The sequence below is a fragment of the Aulonocara stuartgranti genome (assembly GCF_965226115.1).
Source record: "Aulonocara stuartgranti genome assembly, chromosome: 15".
In the NCBI taxonomy this organism is placed as follows: Eukaryota; Metazoa; Chordata; class Actinopteri; order Cichliformes; family Cichlidae; genus Aulonocara; species Aulonocara stuartgranti.
The window spans coordinates 10,114,961-10,135,058 of NC_138951.1; the positions used below are offsets into that span (position 1 = coordinate 10,114,961).

The following is a 20,098-nucleotide window of genomic DNA, read 5'->3' on the forward strand; positions in this document are numbered from 1 at the left end:
ATTCCCAAAAAGCCTCGGGATTGCAAAATATCAGTTCAATTCTTGCAAAAACTGGAAAATAATTCTGTAAGCTTTCTATATGGTCTTGTGAAGCAACAAACACACTGCGGGTGATTCCATTGATAAGGCCACTGTGGCCTACATGAACAACTGCACCTGATGGCAGCGTGAAATGAGAGCAGGGTAAAAAGGGCTCTTTCACTTCCTTCACAACAAGAATTCACAAAATGCACTCTTCACACAAGCTGCCAGCTCATTCCCATTCCTGTCCATATCTACGCAAGAATCTGCTGCAGCGAATAAAGGCTTTAGTGTGAGGAAATCCGGGTGCGTAGTGTGCCGTCCCCTCCGAGTCAGAACACAAAACACACAAAGACACACACACATACGCAATAAATGACATCCTAATGAGTACAAATCATTGTTTAATAAATCAAACTGAACTTTTGCTTCTTTTTAAATGACACGTGTATTGCAAATAGTTCTATACATAACATATCAATTACAAGAAACCCCTGATAGGTGCAGTAGAATTTATATTTTCTAACAAAGAGTGAACAAGATTACAGACTGATTTGAAAACTGGGCGGTGATAAGCAAAAACAAGAACACATAATTCATGGCTCTTCCAAACTCCTCTAATAGTACGAATTCTTACAGATGACTTTATTCTTGTACCATCATGTCAAACACAATGACTGCGTCAAACAAGGGCAAATATTCTTTCGAAGTACTGAGAGAAAGTTAACTAGTGTGACAGGGAAACACTGATCCAATGACTTTTAGTTTAAATGTCTTAAAAAAGAAAAGAACAGAAAAGGAAAAAAGAAGAACAGAAAAAAGACTCATTCCAGATTCTGTTTCTTAAAATGCAAACTGCAGTGTGTGAGTATGCAGGAGCTTTGGGGTGCCAACCAGGTTGACCACTTCGATTTTTGTCAAAAGGGAAAACAGGAAGAAGGTGGAGCTTCCTGTTCGCTTTTGAGGAAGTGTGGGATGAAGGGGAGCTGGGAGCTGCGAGTGGCGGTCATACACAGGGAGGACGCACACACTGCCTTTGCTAACTCTTTCAAGATTTGAATCCTTAAAGGAATGCTTCTGCTAACAATAGTGAAAATTTCTTTTTACATATAAATACTATATATGGTAACAAAATTATTCAAATGAAGCTACAGTAAAGCTTGAATATATCCTGGCTGTCCTTATTGGCAGAGCGGAGAATAGCTTTGGTATTTGGCGCCCTTTCCTATATGACTATTAACATGGAATAAAAGTGAAAAGCTTCAGAGCGTTACCTTGAGATAGATGGTTATGTTTGCACGTGAAGCTGTACAAAAAAAACAAAAAAACAAAACTGTATCACGTTAAAGAATTGCCAGGGTTTGATTTCATCGCCACTGTAACTACAACATGGATTTTTTTCCCTGTCTGTGTTAAGAATTACAGCTGCTGTCACTCTTGAAGCCTTTTCAGATGTCGTTCGTACTCTTTAACATCGAAGTAGCGGATACCGCAAAGCAGGGACTGCTGGGATGAGTTGTAAGAAGAGGAGATGAGGTAAGAGAAAAACAGAAGTGAAATTTAAATTAAAGAGGACAGGGGTTGAAAAATGCAAAATAAGCAAAATTATTTTGGATCTTGAGCTGGTTTAAATCTTCTCGTCTCTTAGTGCAAGACAGCCAGCGGCCGCTTTCACATTGTAGTGAACTGACTGTGCGCTTGTCTCAGCTTCTCTGCGATCTGGGGGTGGGGGGGTGCAGAGGAAGACAAACGAGCATTAATACAAAAAGGTCATGTGATGCCTTCATATCGTCACTTTGGTATGAAACTACTTTCTTTCCAGGTAATAAGGAAGTGAAAAGGACAAACTGTTTCACAGTCAAATTTACTGTGAGAAATGCTCTATTAAAATGCCTTTACCGTCTCGTAAAACTTGACTTGCTCCTCCAGGTACAACTGCATGACCCTGTTGTAGTCATAGATACGGTTGCTATGGAAATGGTTCATTTCAGCTGCAGCACAAGACAAGAGAAACCACAGTGATCAGCCTGCATGCAGTGATAAAGCAAATTACTTCAGTATCTGTGACCGTGCTGTACCTTGTAATGCGTAAGACATGGTGCTGGCACGTTTAGCCATGGTGACTTTGTCCTGCTGAGTAATTTTACTGGCGGCTACCAGCTTGTCACCCTCCTTCACTTTGTCTATGGCTGCCTGCAGGGACCAAAAGTAAACAGAAGGCACTTTAGTTAGACTATTTAAACCTTGTATAATAATATGCACACACTGCTACTTGTTAATTTTTGCTTCTATCTGATAAAGGGACAGTTCAACCATAAAATCAGATATGCATGTTTTTCCCCTGCTGTGCTATTTTTACCCTATCAGAGATTGTTTGAGTGTGTGTTGAGCAGTTTTGGGAACTTCCGCTATAGTGATTTCTGCAAATAGTACAGGTCCCAGACATCAACAGTCAGGGGCTTCAGAGTTTTCACTTTGCAATGATAATAACTATGAAAAACAGAAATTGCTCACACTTTAGTATGGAGTGCATAGGCAATTTCCTTCTATATTACTTAGAAAATACTTTTTAAAAAAGCACTGGGTCCCTCAAAAAGACTGTACATGCAAAATGTGTGTGCATACACATTCCCAAGTTTTTTGTAATCTTAGGCAAAGAAAAGGGATAATAATTAACTTGAACACTTGACATATATTGTAAAGGTGTAGTAGTGATATAGAGGCGGTGACATATTTTAAACAGGTATCCTTATACTGTAGTTGAAGGTTGAAAGTGTATGTGTTAGCATGTGGGGGTGTGTGTATATGTAAATGTGTAAATAAAGGAAGATGTTGGTATGGTGTCTGTACTATCTATATTGTGGCACGCACAGCACCTCTGTTCCTATCAGATACCCCATAACGGCAAATTATCACATTCCAGCCCATTTCCTGTGGCATGGATGTTAGTGTACCTTATGGACTCCAATGGTATCTGGAAAACATCCAAGTAGTCCTTTGTATTCATTGTTGGTCTCCATGACATGGTGGAGGTCTTTCCTGGGCTGAGAGAAAACAAAAATAGACACAAACATGAACTATAAATGTAAAAAGGTAAAAGTCACCAGTACTTAAAAATAGAAGAAAGTAAAACAGAGCAGGAAGGAATGCAAGAGGCTGATAAGAGAAAATACAATGAAGCCATAATTCAGTGTAGGTTTTTTTTTGTGTGTTTTTTTTTTTTTTTTTTTTTTTTAAATAGCAGTACTATATATAAAACATCATGTATTCAGAGGAACATCCAACAGGGAGACACACTGGGATGAGATGGCACAGAAATAAAACAATATTTAGCCAAACTATCATTTTAAATTGTAGTGCCAATTCCTTTGCTCACTATTGACCTTATTCTGCAGGGGAGTGCTGTTTGCATCCATTTTGGATAACATCAGATAAATTGGACTGGTTCCTTTTGTGCCCTGAGATGAATCCGTGTCTAGTGATCGTATTTCTCCAACACTAAACCACATCACAGGTTTCACTCAACTAAAATCAGAATTCTACCAAATCACTAACAAAGTCTGCCTGGAGCAGGACGAGCTTACCAGACAAATCCTTCCTCTGGAAGCTGCTGGGACATCAAAAAGGCCAAGAATGGACTTTATTACTTTGCACACTCATCGGGTCATTCAGTCAAAAAAAACAAAAAAGCCACATTGATACATGAGTCAAAGCAAAACTAAGGAAGCACTAGGAATAAGTTTGCCATAAGCCTCTTCCTGCACAGATAGAAACTGACGAGCAGGACGCTGGGTTAAAGAGGTCAGCAACAGGGGAACTGGATATTGAGACATGCAGTGAACACAGATAATGGCCACAGAAAGATGTTGCCCCACCCCTCTCTCTTTATGGTCTGTGTGTGAGTTTCCAGACATAATCACAAGAGGAAAAGTAAGGGTAGACACATTTCTCTTACTTTTAATAGCAGTCACATTAGATTATTTTACAGCAGCGGTCAAAGTACGTACCTGCTCTGCAACCAGCTGAGCTATCTCTTCGTATGTCTTCCCAGCTGCTGTCATGGCATCAGTTAGGGCTGACTCACCTGCAGCGAGAAACACTGTTAAAATACATCCTACTGTTTCCCAACAGTAAATAACGAACACTCGATTTCAAAACCAAAGTCCACATTACAGCATAGCTCTGATTGCTCCAGATGTCTCCAGCTGTAACCTGAGACATCGGTGTGACAAACCCAAATCCTTACACCCAGGAAAATGCCTCAAGTGCTCCAAATTACACATGACGCTGAATCGATATTTGTACTCCGTACCTTGGTATCCGCTGCTGGTGAAGACAGAGGAAAGGTTTTGGAAGGCTTTGCCGATTCTCTGATACTCTTTGGGCAGAGCTATGGTAAAACAAATGAACAAAGTAGCAAAGACATTTTTCCCCCAATCTTTCTAAGTTGACAAAATATTCAGAATAATGAACATTTAATGTAAATAGTAATTACAGCACAGACTTAAGGTGTGGCCTAGGTGTGCTAAACACTTATTTAGCTTGAGTGCAGTGTGAACATACGGCCTGTGCATCTCTTCCAATGTTCATGCCCCACTGTGAGGATTTCCTTCACCCCGTCATCCATGGATTTGGTAAACCTGCTAAACTGCTCACATTTCTGTTCTCTGTGAATGAGGAACACCAGTGGCATGAATTACGCAATACAGTACTACACACAAGTTACATAAACACTTTTTGGTGCTATAGTTTCTCTTGGTAAAACTCACACTTCTATCAGGTCCAGGTCTGGAGCTTCAGGCTCCATTGTGGAGAAGACCATCACTCCTACCGTCTCATCCTTCTCTGCTTTTCTCTTGCCCATCTTCCAGTCCTGTAACAATCAATTGTTTTAATTAAAAAAGAAATAGTTAATGCCACAAAATAAGCCCCAACCCTAAACTATTAGTAATAACAATCTTAGTTTTGATCGGCAACATTTGGCTGAAAGAAAGTAGAATTAACTTCCTGCGGTTGTTTGCTACTGCTTTGCAGTTTATAGTCGTGGCCAGAAAAGGGTTTCTGCGATACTTTATAAAGTCAAACTGAAGCTGAGTTTGAACTTTTTGAACAGACATTTCAGTCTGGTGTTGTAATAATTAGCGTAATAATTATCAAGTTATGGTCAAAATCATAACCGGCAAATTCAGTTCATTTGGGGCACAATTAATATTTGTGACAATTTTAAAGAAATTCCTTCATGCCTTTCCAGAGACAAGACTTCCATACAGAAGGCTGGGCAACCGGACAACTATGGGAGTCCATATCCAGCTGTTTCTGCATGATTTTCATTAGTTTTTGCTAGTTAGGCAGTCTGTCTAGTCTAGAATTTACATCTGTGAGCAATTAACTGATTAAATGCAACTGCTGAACAGCACCACAAGGTGATGCCTTCCTGTGTGGAGGTCCCAATCCTGGATGAATGGGAGGATTGTGTCAGGAAGGGCATCCAGTGCAAAATCTGTGCCAAATCAAACATGCAGATCCATCACTTGGGAAATAAGGGCTCAGCCAAGAGTACCTTTTTAGTTGTACACCAACATGGACACACGTCAACTCAGTCAACTGACAATAGCTAGTTATTCTGTAGTTATATATTACATATTCTTTTGTTACATTAGCTTTAAATAACTAACTGACACCTCAAATCATTCATGTAAGACTGATTTCAGCAACACAGTCTTAGAACACATACTCAAAGACCTTAAAAGATGGGAAGTGGATGTATCAGTTTACCTTCTCATCCTTGTAGGTGACGAAAAGTTGAAATACTTCACTGCTGGAAATAACGGGGTGCCTGCACATCCTGGTCATCCAACCCTGTAACCGCTCCATACGCATCTTAATAAACTCTTCCTCGAAACGGCCTTTTAAAAGAGATCAATGCGTAAAGAACGGAAAAAACAAATATATTCAGCCATACGCATTTATTGGCTAGTTACCTACCTGTAACCTGCTTATCTGGTAAAGAAGGGATGGGAATGGCTGACCCAAATTTTTCCAGAAGCCTTTCATACAACCAGTCAAAGTGTTTATATCTGTGATTGACAGGTCGGTTTGTGGTCTGCATGCCGGGGGGGGGGGGGGAAAGTACAGCTTCCATTAAAGGAAGTAAAGATATACATTTCAGTCCTTCTTATATTTATTTATGCGTCTAAAGATTAGCTTAGTGCATTTAGTTGATTTGATAACCTAAAAAATAGCTCTTGGATACTTACACTGGGTGTGACTTGGTACTCAATGTAGCTCTTGAGGCCATACATCTTTGAGCCTTTTTTGGGATCAGCTACAACACAGTCTAGCTGGGTTTCTGGGTAAGACCACACTGGACCAACTTCTCCCATCTGAGCACAAAACATGAAGGTTCAGAAGTCTACTGCGCCAGACAAACATATGGCAAGCTGGCAAAAGATGCTACAATACTACTTTATATAAAGGCGAATATTCTGACAGAAATAATTTAGCCATAGGTTTTTAATTATGACTGGTGACTTCTGTGTAATAACTTAATAAGAAGCACGTTGATGTTCTAACAGAACTAAAGAAAAACACACACAAAAAAAACATTTTTGGAGATGACCTACATAAATTGGAAGTCTGTCTTTGCCCTTTACAAGCTGCTTGCAAAGGAGGTAAAGCTCCGGACCCGACTTGGAGAACCCAGGGAACCTGCTCAAAGACACAAGACAAAATTTCCTGATTAGTCTTGTGTAGAGCAGTTATTTGATACGATGTTACCATTATTAGAACAAGATTACTCTGTGCTGCTGCAACTCCGTTTATTATTATCTACAGTAAGAGCCTGAACACACTTTGGCTGAAGTAAATTCTGCTGTCCAAACTCTGATCAGCAGCTCAAACTGTACAGTGCAGCTTATTTTATGTTAAAAGCTGATTTGAAGTCAGGCACATTACTGACTTATTAACTCTTACTTGTTGAGGGAGATTTTCATTGAAGTTGCATGTGATCCGCCCCTCTGCAGTGCTCCACTTTCTCCGGCTTCTGACTCAGCATAACCGCCAGTGGATTTCATGTCATCCCATTCATCGTCCCACTCATCATCCTCTGCCCCTGAGGTAAGATTCGTGTACACCAAGTTGTTTGTTTTCAGATCACATGCACAAAAAAAAGCACTGTGTACAACTATTATACTACATTTATAGATGTTCCTACTACAAGAGTTGTGTGAAGATTCACACCTTAATGCTTCACTGAGCTTTACTTAGTGTGGGTCTAAATATAACATAACAGATTTTTCTTGAGATAGAGGAGTCAGTTGTTTGAGCATGAGGGCATGCAACACACATCTATATCAGAAGCAATGCAAATCTATTAATGGTTCTCATGCTTTAAGATTTTAAGCATCATCACTCTCTTTTTCAATTAAATGGCTAAAAATATTACACACTGCAAAGCTTAAATTTGTCCTTCAGTAAGTCTCATTTGTGAAAATAGTGCATGCATACTGAACCAGACATGATATCTAGATCATTGCTTTTGTCAGAAGCTGCACACTTCATTTCAAAGCAGGTTTCAAAACGCATTGACACAGTTCAAAGCAAAAAGGGCTGAGCATGATTTGTTAGGATTGGTGCCAGCCAGACCATTAAAGTCTGAATCAGGCAGCAGGCGGTAAGAGAAAATATTTCCACATATACATATAGCTGCACTGTTCCAACACTGCCTTTCAAAGCCAGACTTGGAGACTATATAATAACTTAGTTAAAACTGAAACTGGCATGTAAAATATCATATTATACTAACAAATCACACTGGATAAAACAGCAAAGAAAATACACAAAAATCCCCCATAAATTACAGCAACTTTCATTCTATCTCCATGTTGGCCTGCCGAATCACATTTACTCATTAATTTTCATTTTTGTTTTTTTAAATATATGTGTCCTTGTGTCTGATCAGTTAGTTGAGACGTGTGTTGTGTATGTGTGCCTGTTCACTGCTACTGCTCCAACCCACACAGACAAGCACAGGAGGACAAGCTCAGACCCAGTTCAACTCCTTTTTACTGCAATCGGATCACAATCAAACTGAAAACGAAACACTACAAAAGGCAAAGCAAATGTGCTGCCGTGGTCTGCCACCTGCTCCAAAGCGAGTTGACCAACTAGGGGTAAACACTTGGGGTATATTTAACCTGCTAGTAAGCCACAGCCTCAGCCATTCTCCTCCGCTATCTATCTGTAAATTTAAAATGCCATAAAGGTAAACAATTAAGAAAGGCAGCAAAGGTAGTCCTGCCAAAAGTGTTCTTGTATAAATCTACAAATGTTTAAAAGTTTATTCCTGCACCACTCACCAAAGTCTATAACTGAAAACTATATCTCTGTTTAGTTACTGATCTCTATCTGTGCAGGGCGTCTAACAAAGCTCCTCCAACCTCCTCTTATACAAAGATAATATTGTTAGTGTCAAACTGTACACACATGCTTTAAAAGAAATGTTTCTTTCTTCATATTATTGGCAGTTCACACACAAAAATGAGCAACAGGCTTCCAAAAAGCAATAAACGGAATACCTGTGTAATCAATAAGGTAAGGATATGGGTAGATGTCTTTAGCAAGAGAGAAACAGAGGAAAAGTCTGTTAATTTCCCCTCTGACCATTTTTCCAATGTACAATTTTTTTTATGTATTTGGGGGTTTTTTTTACAAAAGAAAGTGAAGAATTTAAAAAGCAGCTCAAGTAATATATCCTTCTGAGTCATGAGTGAGGCACAATTTTCCACAGTCTAGAGAAAACAGAATCATGATTTGACCGTTCTGTCCCCGTGCTGGAGCTTCTCTCTGTGGCGGGACTGCACAAGTAAGAAAAACCACATCGAGGAGTTACAGTCACTGCAAATCTGTGAAAATCTGAGTCGCGTAGTATTTTCAAATACAGTATGTGGAGTTCAAGATTACAGGTCCTACTGTACATAGCATGCATTTCTGTTCATATCAGATAACATGAAGGACAGGATATATATGACGCAAACACCTTTCACTGGCTGCTCAATGAAAAATCATAATTGCAATTTTAAGATTTGTTTCCATAACATCTATTTCTCACGACACGGGAAAAGAAACATCCAAAATATACATCTGGGTGTTCTTCCTACATCACATATTATTGATTTTTCCTCATACACTCAGCCAGAAATCCTTATTCAGTAGCACTTTTTTCACAGTAGGACTTTTTCCATATATAAAAAGCCTGACCTCTTGAACATCTTATCACTGAAAACAAAGAGTCAATGGACTTTTTCCAACTACTGACAGCAGTTTGTGATTTGTGGAGTAATAAAAACACTTGGTATATCAATTTGTCGCAACAATAGTTAAAGAACTTTAAACACCATGTTATCCAATGGCCTGAAAAAATATGCTAAATTAAACACATAAAGCCTCACTTGCATATCTAAAAATGAGCTTTTCAGAAAGCATGATTCAAAAACAAAACACTTGATATCAAGCATGAATCAAAAATTTAACACAAAGCTTAATTTATCTTTTGTATTACCACAGAGGCATTCTCAAACTCGCAAGTTGTTGTCTGTTTGTAATTCAAACACCTTTAACCAAACGTCAGCCGAGCTCACAAACTCACGCAGAATCACTAAAAAGCACCAAAGGCTGTTTGAAGCAACAACCTTTATCACATCAACCAATTGTGATTGCAACAAAACAACCTAACTAGTCAACGTGAGCCTGACTGTTTGATGCATTAAGTGCGAGGGACTCTGAAGTCACTCGTGTTTGTAGAACTGCTCCCTCCCCTGCAGCCATATATACAGTACAGCTTATGCAGAAGAACAGTTTAACAAGTAAAGAGTGAGCTAAACTGTTTCACGAGGTAGTGTGATGAGCCAAAACCATTGCATGACTTTACCTTTCCTGTAACCACATTAAGACGTTAAAAATTGCTTTGAAAATGTAGCTTACATACTTCAGAATGACATAAACACAGTCGTATGAGAGTATTGCTACAAAAGAGAAAGTTGAAATTTCAAACTGTCGAAAGATATTACAGTGATTTTTATGATAATAAAAGGTTTACATTATACTTCTAATAATAGGACAACCATGGTTCCTGAAGCTATCTCGGGGTTTTTTTTTTGTTTTTTTACCTGGGCCTTGGTAAGCCTGAGGGTGACCATGTGATACAGGGGGCCAGGGGTCAGGAGCGCTCTTCCCAGTCTGTGTGCCCTCTGGATTAGATGCCCAGTTGTTGGTGGAGCCCCCTGATGGGTCCGCGTTCCACGCCGACCACGGATCATTACCATTAGTAGCCTGCAAGAGTGAAACAGAACTTGTGAGGAATGGAAGACGGGCGGTAATAACAGATCAAACGCGAGAAGAAGAGAAGGAGCAGAGTCAAGTCCAGTCCTGTATGGAGTCTGTTTAATGAGAAGTTGACAGTAGTTTCAAAACAACATCCTTTTCCAAACATTTGATGAGGACCGGGCTTCTCTGAGGGAATCTGCTGAGAGATAAAGCAGCCCGGCAGTGAGTGTGTAGTTTGCATATGCCGCTGTACAGAAGGGTTAACTGAAAAGATCAAAATAATACCTGATAATCTGGAGAAAGAGGCACATGCTTGCATACAAAAACTTCCATTTGTGTTTTTACACAACCTGTTTTTGTTTTTACAGTATTTAAAAATGCTCAAAATGCAGCATGCCATGCTTGTAAGGCAGGCATATACACAATTCTAACAACTCGAAGACATGCAAAAACACTGCTGTTGTGCGTTTCTCTTCTGTAGGTTAAAAAAAAACAAATCACCGAAAAAAATAAACAGGCAAACTACTCAAATGACATTAACAAGCAAGTGCATTGAGGAACAACACTCTAAGAGCATGTGCTTTTAAATTTTGCAGCTCTTATACTTCTCATTACAGAGCAGCACTTAAAAAAAGTGATTATTACTGATATTTGCATAATTTTCATCATGATTTCTGGTACAAGCGTGTGTTCTGGCCTGATGATTTGTCAGTGTGATTAGTAAAATACATGTGGGGATCATGAACTCTTTTACCACCGATTCATACAGTTTTTCTTTTCTTTTTTAACAGTGTGTGGGTGCTGATTGGTGGAATGTCTTGTCTTGTGCTGAATTGCAAGGTGAATGGAGAAGTTGAGCTCATGCTTTTTGCAGGCAGTAAGGGTTGCAGGGGAATTTGCCAAAGCAGACCAATCAGAGAGGATCGCTTGGGCAAAGAATGAGTGAGGGCGGGAGGGCTTGGGTTCATGCTTTTAGGCCACTCCCACCACCCCAAACTCACGGTTACCTCATCAGGGGACGAAAGGTAGGGGGAAACTGGGGTGTCGGGGGTTTCCGGCTGGGGGCTCAAGCCCCCAGCATCCACCTTGAGGGGAGGGGGAGGGGGAAACAAAGGTGACATCATCACAAAGCGCCACATGTGACAGTATACACTGTGCAGTGCTTTTTGTTAAAGTGATATAGATGTGTCAGAGGAACAATAGCCGACACATTTCCTGCTTTACCTCACTTGCTGAGCCGCAACATATTTTTACTGATCCAGCAGTATGTTCACTATTGTGGAACTTCCTGCCTGCTAACTGAAGATTTTGGTGGACTGCATATCGTTTAAAAATGACATGACAAAGATTAATATCTCCCACACCAGCTGGTCTCACTTCTGCATCTCTGGGGTTGACGGGATGCATTAACGTCAGTACATTTTTGCCATCGCTCACTTCTGCTTTTTGATTGTTTTCTGTAGCGTAACCCTACCATATATCATTTTTGAATAGGAGAATGAAAGCACGACAGGTGCACCGCTCTATATTTTGTACACCTACTTACCCAGCATTGCACTAGACTTGTGAAATTGAGAAATCTTCACTGGCTGAATGCATTACCTGGTTTTGTGCAGGTGTTGATGCAGGTGCATATGCATCAAAGAAGGACAGGTCTGAAGCTGCAACATTTCCTAAACTTGGAGTAGGTGCTGCAGCTGATGGGAACACAGAAAACTGCTTATTGAGCTGCAAATCAAGAAAAAAAGAAAAAAGACAATGGAAGAGAGAGAAAAAAAATTCCCATTAGTGAACAGATCCAGACATTCCAGCATGATCTAATGATTTTTAAAGGTGCATCCTCATGCGGTAATGTGATCGTCTCATTTTTCACTCGTGGCTTTGTGAAACAGGGTTTTAATTTTATCAATCTTTCCAAAAAACAGCAGTGTGATTGAAAAACAGACTGAGTTCTGGTGTTTTTCATGAGGCATTACATAAGCTACAAGTGCAATTGTCATCTGTGGGTTTTATATGATTTGGACACAGAATCAAAACAGTCCGGGAGCAGCTGGGGAGGTAACTCAAGGTCAGACAAACAAGCACGCACCCACCAAAATTTGCAAAGTTAAGCAGATGTTTAATATCAATGCCTCTCACCCTCACACACAATCGTTAGCTCTTGTGTGGCAAGTGTTTACAGTGATGTTAAGTTGTTAACATCACAGACTTTAGTTTTAAACAACTCTTTCTGTGTCTGTAAATTTCTTCAGAGTGAATCATATCCTCCACATGAAGTCAGAGTTACTGGATCGAGCCATACACACGCGCACGCTCGCACACACAAACACCCAAATCAGCAAAACCCTGAATGAGGCACATCCTGTTGTGACTTTAGTTTCACATAAGAGATGGCACCACAGTATGCAGATACATCTTTGTCTGTGACGAGGTGTCTATGAAATGTCTAGCTGATTAATGTTCCACTGCACCCACGGTACATCATGACCTCGGTACAGAATGTTTTGTTTTCGTTTCATTTTTTTCTTGCTTAATTTTATGTGAATTAAAGTCTCTTTGAATATTCTATGGGGTTTGAAAGCTCTGCTGGCATCTCCTCCATACTCTTCACATCAACAGACACAATATAACTCACTTCAATGTAGTCTTCAGGAACCAGTCCCACCTCCCCTCTTGAGTTCTGTGCTTCCACCCAGCCACCTCCAATACTCTGAAAGAGAGACCCAGCTGCATATTAGTTACAGGAAAAAAAATACAAGGCATGTACTTAGGTATTTCTCCCTTCAGGATATTAGTTTAATAGCCAATAATCAGATAGATTTTTCATTTTACTAAGTCAGTTAATGTTTTAGTTACTTACTTTTTAAAATTTGTATTAAGTTACTGGAAATTATTTGAATCACATTTACAAAGAAATGTTTCAAAGTACAAAATGTTTTGTCTACAATTTTTCTCTCCGACTACTACTTCTTTAAATGCCACATATTTGTGTAATATGTCCAGTCCTATGGTCAGTTGTTACACTGAGGCCACAATACCACAACATAAAGTTCTGAAGAACATTATGTTGTGGTATCAACATTTAAGGAAATTCTGCTTCACATTTTTAAGTAACCTCAATGCCAAAAACTGAAAACGAAGGTAATAATGTAGCACATAGCTTCTGAACGGCTTCTGATTTACTTTTCTTGCAGAGGTCGTATTACTAAAAAAACAAAGAGAACCACATCTTTCCTTAAAAATATCCTTTCAATGCAACAAATGTTGCTTGGTTGATATGAAGCTCGCACATTTTTTTCAGTCCTGCTCGACCCACAGACAAAACGTGTACTTTTAACTTGGAAGTCTAACTCTCCACTTACCTTTGCGCACTGGATTAAGGAGAAGTTATTTTATATACAAATGGAAGAATCACTTACCCATAAACCAAATACTCCAGATAGATTTAACAGGTGACGGGGGCTTTCCTTTAAAGACACCATATTATCTCTATATTTTCTCTCTGCTCAATAGTGTGTGAAACTTTATATTGATTTATATTTATTTATATATTTGAGTTATGTTTTCGTAATGTCAATACTGTCATTTGCATCATCTTCAATTCCCTATTTATATTTTAAGCCTGGTAGCCTCCTGCTTATTTTTTGTGTTTGTGTCTATTGTGGCAACATATGTATCCTTAACTTTTTCTTTTTTTAAATTGCTTTGATTAATATCTTCATTGCTTACAAAGCTGTCCTGCAAAAACTTTATCCTGTACCTTACATTTTTAAGGGAAGCTGTATGGTAACTAAAACAGGCTCAGTAATAACTTGTACATATGTGATAGCCTATACACAAAAACTACATGTCACCTGTGGGAACCCAACAGATTGTTTATCAGTCACACTTGGATTTGACTCATTGTGAGTCAGATCTCGAGCTTACCATTTAAACATCATTTTAATGTTTAGTACCAAGCAAAAAAGAAATAAACAGGTAAGCCAGGTATGTATGTACACACCTGAGACAAAATTCCTCATCAGTGAAGTTGATGAAAAATAAAAGTTCTGATACGCTGAGTCCTTGATAGCCATGACAGAGACATCGATTGGAAAACTATGTAGGACAGCACTTAACCAGTGACCTTTGAACTGTTTGTGGCTGGCAGCAATGACATCATGTTTGCTTTCTGGTTTAGTTTTTTTTTTTTTTTTTTCACCTCTTGTCCTTCCTTCTTTTGTCCACATTTGTGACATACATGACAACGTGAGGTCATGTGCTTTAAGTTTTTTGTTTTTAAATTGGAAGATCCGCACTAAACATTTGATCCTGGACTAATGTCTGCAATGTTGTTGTAGGCAAAGTAATTAAAAAATGATGGTATCCACAACACAAGCAAGTTTTATGATTTAACGATTACAGGCAGATGCAAAAAAAAAAAAAAAAAAAAAAAAAAAAAAAACCTCATATCGTACACGTCACATCTAGACAGCTTCTTTACAGCTGAGAGTGTGAGACTTTACCCCTGATGCTAAACAGATGAAAAGTAGAGCAGTGTTTGTATTATTTACCTGATTGGTGATGGTAATTGTCTCGCCTTCTTTCACTGACAACTCATTGTTTCCAGGCTCAGCAGTGAAGTCGTATAAAACCTGTGCCTGCAGACAACAACAACAACAAAAAAGTTCTAAGGTTTACTATATAACTGATTAACAAACTTCAGACTTATATGAGGCCATAGTGAAACAGGCCAAACTTGTTCTTGGTATGGTATGCTTACTCTCAACTAAATTCTTGCATCAACCAAAACACGGGCAGACCCACAACGTTACCCAGTTCAGCTTAATACAGGAGCCAACAAGGTCTCTCACAGTGACCCACATGTACTAATCTGTCATTCCTCCATGGCCCCAGAGAAGCTCAGACACACACACACACACACACACACACACACACACACACACACACACACATTCATCTATACTCAAATGAATTTGAGACAGTAGACGGAAACCTTTCCAGTATGTTGAAAGTTAAATAAGCACAAATTGTTCATTAACCATTGAGATGGAATGCAAGGCTATTAGGAAGCCATCAAAATAACATTTGTTTCAGTGTCCACCAACCACCACCCTGCAGTCCAGGAAGCTGAATGAGGTTTTTGAACAGAAGCATATTACCAGAAAATGACAATAAATGTTTTCATGTCTACTGATGATCTTAAAAAAAATCAAACTGAATTATCAGGTCGTTCTGTCGTTGGTCCCTCACATACATGTTTTTTACTGTGCTGACTGCTGCATTTTTTATTAACACCATTTATTTTATTTTATTTTATTAAGGATTACTTAAAATAAAAAGCAGACCTGTGTTATTATTCTCAGTAGGATTTTTTGCATATCATAAACCATATCTAGAGTAGAGGGGATATTTAACTTCTTAGTTTTACGTACGGTTTATCTTTATACACACTCTGCTTCACGTACCATTTCCGGTTCCCCTAAAAGAACACTCATTAGGTCCAAATGCGAACAATACTATGAGCAAAATTATCGTGTTTGCAGTGCTGCAGCTACATTTATGGCCCTGTAGTCCTCACCTAAGGTAAACAGTAGTCACATATGGTACGAACAGTGTTTTGAGAAAAGACTACATTTCCCAGAATTCCGCGGAGGCAGCTATGACCCACAGTGGAAAGGTAGTAAAATGTCACAAGACACTTCGTTAATGAGACACATTTTCCATGTATAGCAAAAGCATTCGTTTCTCGCTGAGCGCATACAGATGTGCGACAAGCGGCCATAACGCTTTTAAAGCAGACTCCCTAAATGCTTTCAGCCTTAATGCGGAGCTCACCGAGTGAAGTCTTCACTGTAAAACTAATGCGAGAAACTACACTTCTGACTGTCCAAGTCTACAGCCCTCAGTATTGGTGAAAAACAAGCTCCAGGGGGAACCCAAGAAGCCAGCGTAGTCGTGCTGGGGCTTTAAGAGAAGCCCAGGAAAGTTGTCAAACCCACCTTTTGCGCCATTATCGAAGCATTGATCAATCATTACAAAAACAGGCCCTGTAGTTTTCAGGATTTCCAGTCCTCAGCTGGACATTTCCTCCGCGCTTCTCTTCAACTGGAGGCGAAGCAAACACGATAACTCCTCCCGGTGGAAAGCCGCCGCGACAAATGCATTAACACATGACTTAAAAACAGTAGGTCGTTTAAAAACTCAAAAATCCGAGAAAACGAAAGGTGGGAAGGAGACCAGCTGAGTGCGACTACCAAGTTTGAAGCGCGTAAAGAGCTGCTGACAGTAAGGAGGAGGGAGTGACCTGCAACGCGCACAGAAACCGGAAAGGTAGTCCAGGTCCGATATGGTGGCTCCTCCAGAGAGACTACACGACTGTTTAAAATCGCAAATAATTTTTTTTCAATATGAAGAAATAAAACACTTCATAATTAAACGATGATTAAAAAAAATACAATACAAATAAAACGTGGTAACTAAAATTTTTAACTTGTCGGAAAAAATAAGTAATAACAATAATAATCAAAATAGTAGTAGTAATAAAAGAATTTCTACTATTTGCGGGATTTTTTTTACATTTTCCAGTGCGTTTTTTAATTGTGTGTTTACTCACTATGGGCCTGACAGCTCAGAGGGAGTGACCCTGAACCTAAACTTATGTTTACTCTTTTGTTTAAGTCTCCCTCTGCTGGCCTCATTGTGCAAGTGCGTTTTTATTGTTGGTGGGGTTTTTCTTAATGTTTTCAATAACAGCTCAAACGCCTAGCACATGCCAACAGCATGACATCTGTAGTCCTTCTCACCCATTATCACCTTCTCATATATCAAATATTTATTCGAGCCAAAATAATTCCGTGGTTCAGGACTGTGAATAGTGTGGTTGTTCTCTGAGTATTGTATTAAAATCCTAATCTCTGAAGGCCACAAAGAGTTTTTGTTATTCAAAATTTCAGCTACAGTAAGTCTTCATGTCTTTATTTTTAATATCTGAGTTTCAGCTTTAATAGATTTTCAAACAAATCCTAAACCCATGGTTTGTTCTTTTTGTCCAGCTGATGTTTTGTAATTTGAGCTTGAGCTAACCTGAGGAGGGGCATCAGTACTGCCAAATCAGAATACAAGAGGAGAATAGAGGAACATGTTAACGACCCCAGACAGGTGTGGAGGGGCATACAGACTATTACCAACAAAGGATGTCCTGTGACATCTGTCCTGTGACACTCAGATGCAGGGCTAGCAGAGGAGCTGAACAGCTTTTTTGCCCGTTTTGAGTCTCAAACACTGCACTCAGCCACACCATTCCAACAACCACTACAACCCACACCAGACTCTAGCAACCCCCCACTGACTCTTGAGACACAGGATGTGAGGCATGTGCAGTAAACCCCAGGAAGGCTGCAGGTCCCAATGGAGTACCTGGGAAGGTGCTCAAGGCATGTGCCAAGCAGCTAGCGCAGGTCTTCACTGGCATCTTCTTCAACCTGTCTCTGGAACATCCCACCTGCTTGAAATCTGCCATAATCATCCCCATCCCTAAAAAGTCACCCACAACCAGTCTCAATGACTGCCGTCCAATTGCACTAACCCCTGCCATCACCAAGTGCTTCACGAAACTGGTTCTGGGGCACATCAGAACCTGTCTCCCCCCCGCTCTGGACTCACACCAATTTGCATATCAGACTAACAGATCCACCGAAGACACCATAGCCACTACTCTCCAAACAAGTACTGAGTCACCTGGAGCAACAGGAGAGCTATGTCAGAATGCTCTTCACTGACTTCAGCTCAGCCCTCAACACAATAATACCGGACATTTTGATCACCAAGTTACTCAACCTGGGGCTCCCCCCACCCACCTGCTCTTGGATAAAGGACTTTTTAGTCAACAGATCCCAGCGGGGGAAACTGGATCCTTGCCTCTCCTCCTCCCACACTCTCAGCACCGGCTCTCCCCAGGGCTGTGTACTAACCCACTACTCTACTCCCTCTACACATCTGAGTGCAGTCCTGCCCACCCAGAGGACATCATTATTAAATTTGCTGATGACACAACGGTGTTGGGGCTGATCACAGGGGAAAATGAGGTGGCCTACAGAGATGAGATCCTGAAACTGGGAGAATGGTGTGCATTAAACAACCTGGCACTTAACATCACCAAGACCAAGCAACTCATCCTGGACTTCAGGCGGAACAAAGCTGCCCCTGCCCCCCTGCCCATCAACGGTGAGCGAGTGCAATCCTTCAAATTCCTTGGCATCCACATCTCTGCAGTTCTCTCCTGGTCAGTCAACACCACGGTGCTAGTCAAGAAGGCCCAGCAGTGGCTACACTTCCTAAGGGTGCTCAGGAAGGAGCAACTAAACACCCCACTGCTGGTGACCTTCTACATATCCATCGTCGAGATGGATGCCGTGTGGCACGCTAGCTCCACGGAGGCAGACAGGAAGAGACTGCAGAGGTTGGTAAACACAGCACAAAAAATCGTCAGCTGGCCTCTGCTCTCCTTGTCTACCATCTATAACTGCAGTTGTTTCAGCAGGGGCAGAAACATCTTTAAGGATATCACCCACGTCGGCTACCATCTTTTTAACCTGCTGCCCTCTGGCAGGCGCTTCAGATCCATATGGGCCAGAACAAACAGACTCAGAGATAGCTTCTTCACCATACTCTGTCTCGGTGCTGTGTATTTATATTATGTGTATAGTTATATTATTGTATAGTTTTTTATAATATGCTAAGCACTTGTACACTTTTATGGAGCTGTTTTAAATCTCATTATACTGTGCATAATGACAATAAAGGCTTTCAGTTCAATTCAATTCAATTTTTGATACCTGTCAGTTACAATTATCTTTTATTTTGTCTCCTGATTTCCTGGGTTATCATTATTGGTAAAGACTTACCATGGTTCTCAGCCGGAAAAGGGTGGAGTGCCCACCCCGGGTCGGGGATGAGTTCCTGCCCCAAGTGGAGGAGTTCAAGTATCTCTCTTGTTTGCAAGTGATGGGAGAAGGGAGCCGGAGATCGACAGACGGATTGGGGCTGCAGCTGCAGTAATGCAGACGCTGCACCGGTCCGTCATGGTGAAGAGGGAGCTGAGTGTAAAAGTGAAGCTCTCAATTTACCGGTCAATCTACGTCCCTACCCTCACCTATGGCCACGAACTGTGGGTAGTGACCGAAAGAACGAGATCGCCGTTACAAGCGGCAGAAATGAGCTTCATCCGAAGGGTGGCTGGCCTCTCCCTTAGAGATAGGGTGAGAAGTTCGGCCATCCGGGAGGGGCTCAGAGTAGAGCCGCTGCTGCTCCACATCGAAAGGAGCCAGCTGAGGTGGTTTGGGCGCCTCCTGGGTGAGGTGTTCCAGGCATGTCCCACCGGGAGGAGGCCCCGGGGCAGACCCAGGGCACGCTGGAGAGATTATATCTCTCGGCTGGCCTGGGAACGCCTTGGTGTGCCCCTGGATAAGCTGGAGGAGGTGGCTGGGGAGAGGGAGGTCTGGGCCTCTTTGCTTAGGCTGCTGCTCCCACGACCCGGCCTCGGATAAAGCAGATGAAGATGGATGGATGGATGGACTACAGCACTGTGTAAAAGTCTTTTTTTATATATATTTTTCTCAGAAATTGCAGTGAAACAAGTGCAAGCATACATAGAAATACAGGACAAAAGACAAAAACAGAGCTTGTACAGTTCTAATACACTTGAACCTTTATTCTTTAACCCTTGTGTGGTGTTCATATTTTTGTTACTCAG

At 40.6% G+C, this 20,098-nt stretch overlaps 1 protein-coding gene across 4 annotated transcripts; it reads right to left on the bottom strand.

Annotated features, from left to right (window-relative positions):
- Nucleotides 1–407: 407 nt before the first annotated feature.
- Nucleotides 408–16,679, bottom strand: snx9b (sorting nexin 9b). Of its 4 annotated transcripts, none has more exons than XM_082504411.1 (19): nucleotides 16,347–16,679; nucleotides 14,898–14,984; nucleotides 12,980–13,054; nucleotides 11,947–12,072; nucleotides 11,352–11,429; nucleotides 10,188–10,350; nucleotides 6,994–7,132; nucleotides 6,645–6,729; nucleotides 6,279–6,404; nucleotides 6,007–6,124; nucleotides 5,797–5,927; nucleotides 4,791–4,894; nucleotides 4,585–4,688; nucleotides 4,334–4,411; nucleotides 4,029–4,105; nucleotides 2,976–3,065; nucleotides 2,100–2,214; nucleotides 1,921–2,012; nucleotides 408–1,740 (listed from the first exon to the last, which is right to left on the bottom strand). In XM_082504411.1, the coding sequence occupies exons 1-19, from the start codon at nucleotides 16,356–16,358 to the stop codon at nucleotides 1,693–1,695; spliced, it is 1,848 nt and encodes a 615-aa protein (XP_082360537.1). In that variant the 5' UTR covers nucleotides 16,359–16,679; the 3' UTR covers nucleotides 408–1,692. The 4 variants fall into 4 exon arrangements, with proteins under 4 accessions (XP_082360537.1, XP_082360536.1, XP_082360539.1 ...); XM_082504410.1 differs by having other exon boundaries at nucleotides 6,645–6,732; XM_082504413.1 differs by lacking the exon at nucleotides 11,352–11,429 and having other exon boundaries at nucleotides 16,347–16,678.
- Nucleotides 16,680–20,098: the final 3,419 nt, after the last annotated feature.

Excerpts from the sequence above, each read along its gene's own strand:
- snx9b (XM_082504410.1), bottom strand. Across the intron at positions 12,073-12,979 it reads TTCCTGAAGACTACATTGAA|CTCAATAAGCAGTTTTCTGT; the intron begins GTGAGTTATATT and ends CTTGATTTGCAG. Across the intron at positions 5,928-6,006 it reads ACCAGATAAGCAGGTTACAG|GCCGTTTCGAGGAAGAGTTT; the intron begins GTAGGTAACTAG and ends CTCTTTTAAAAG.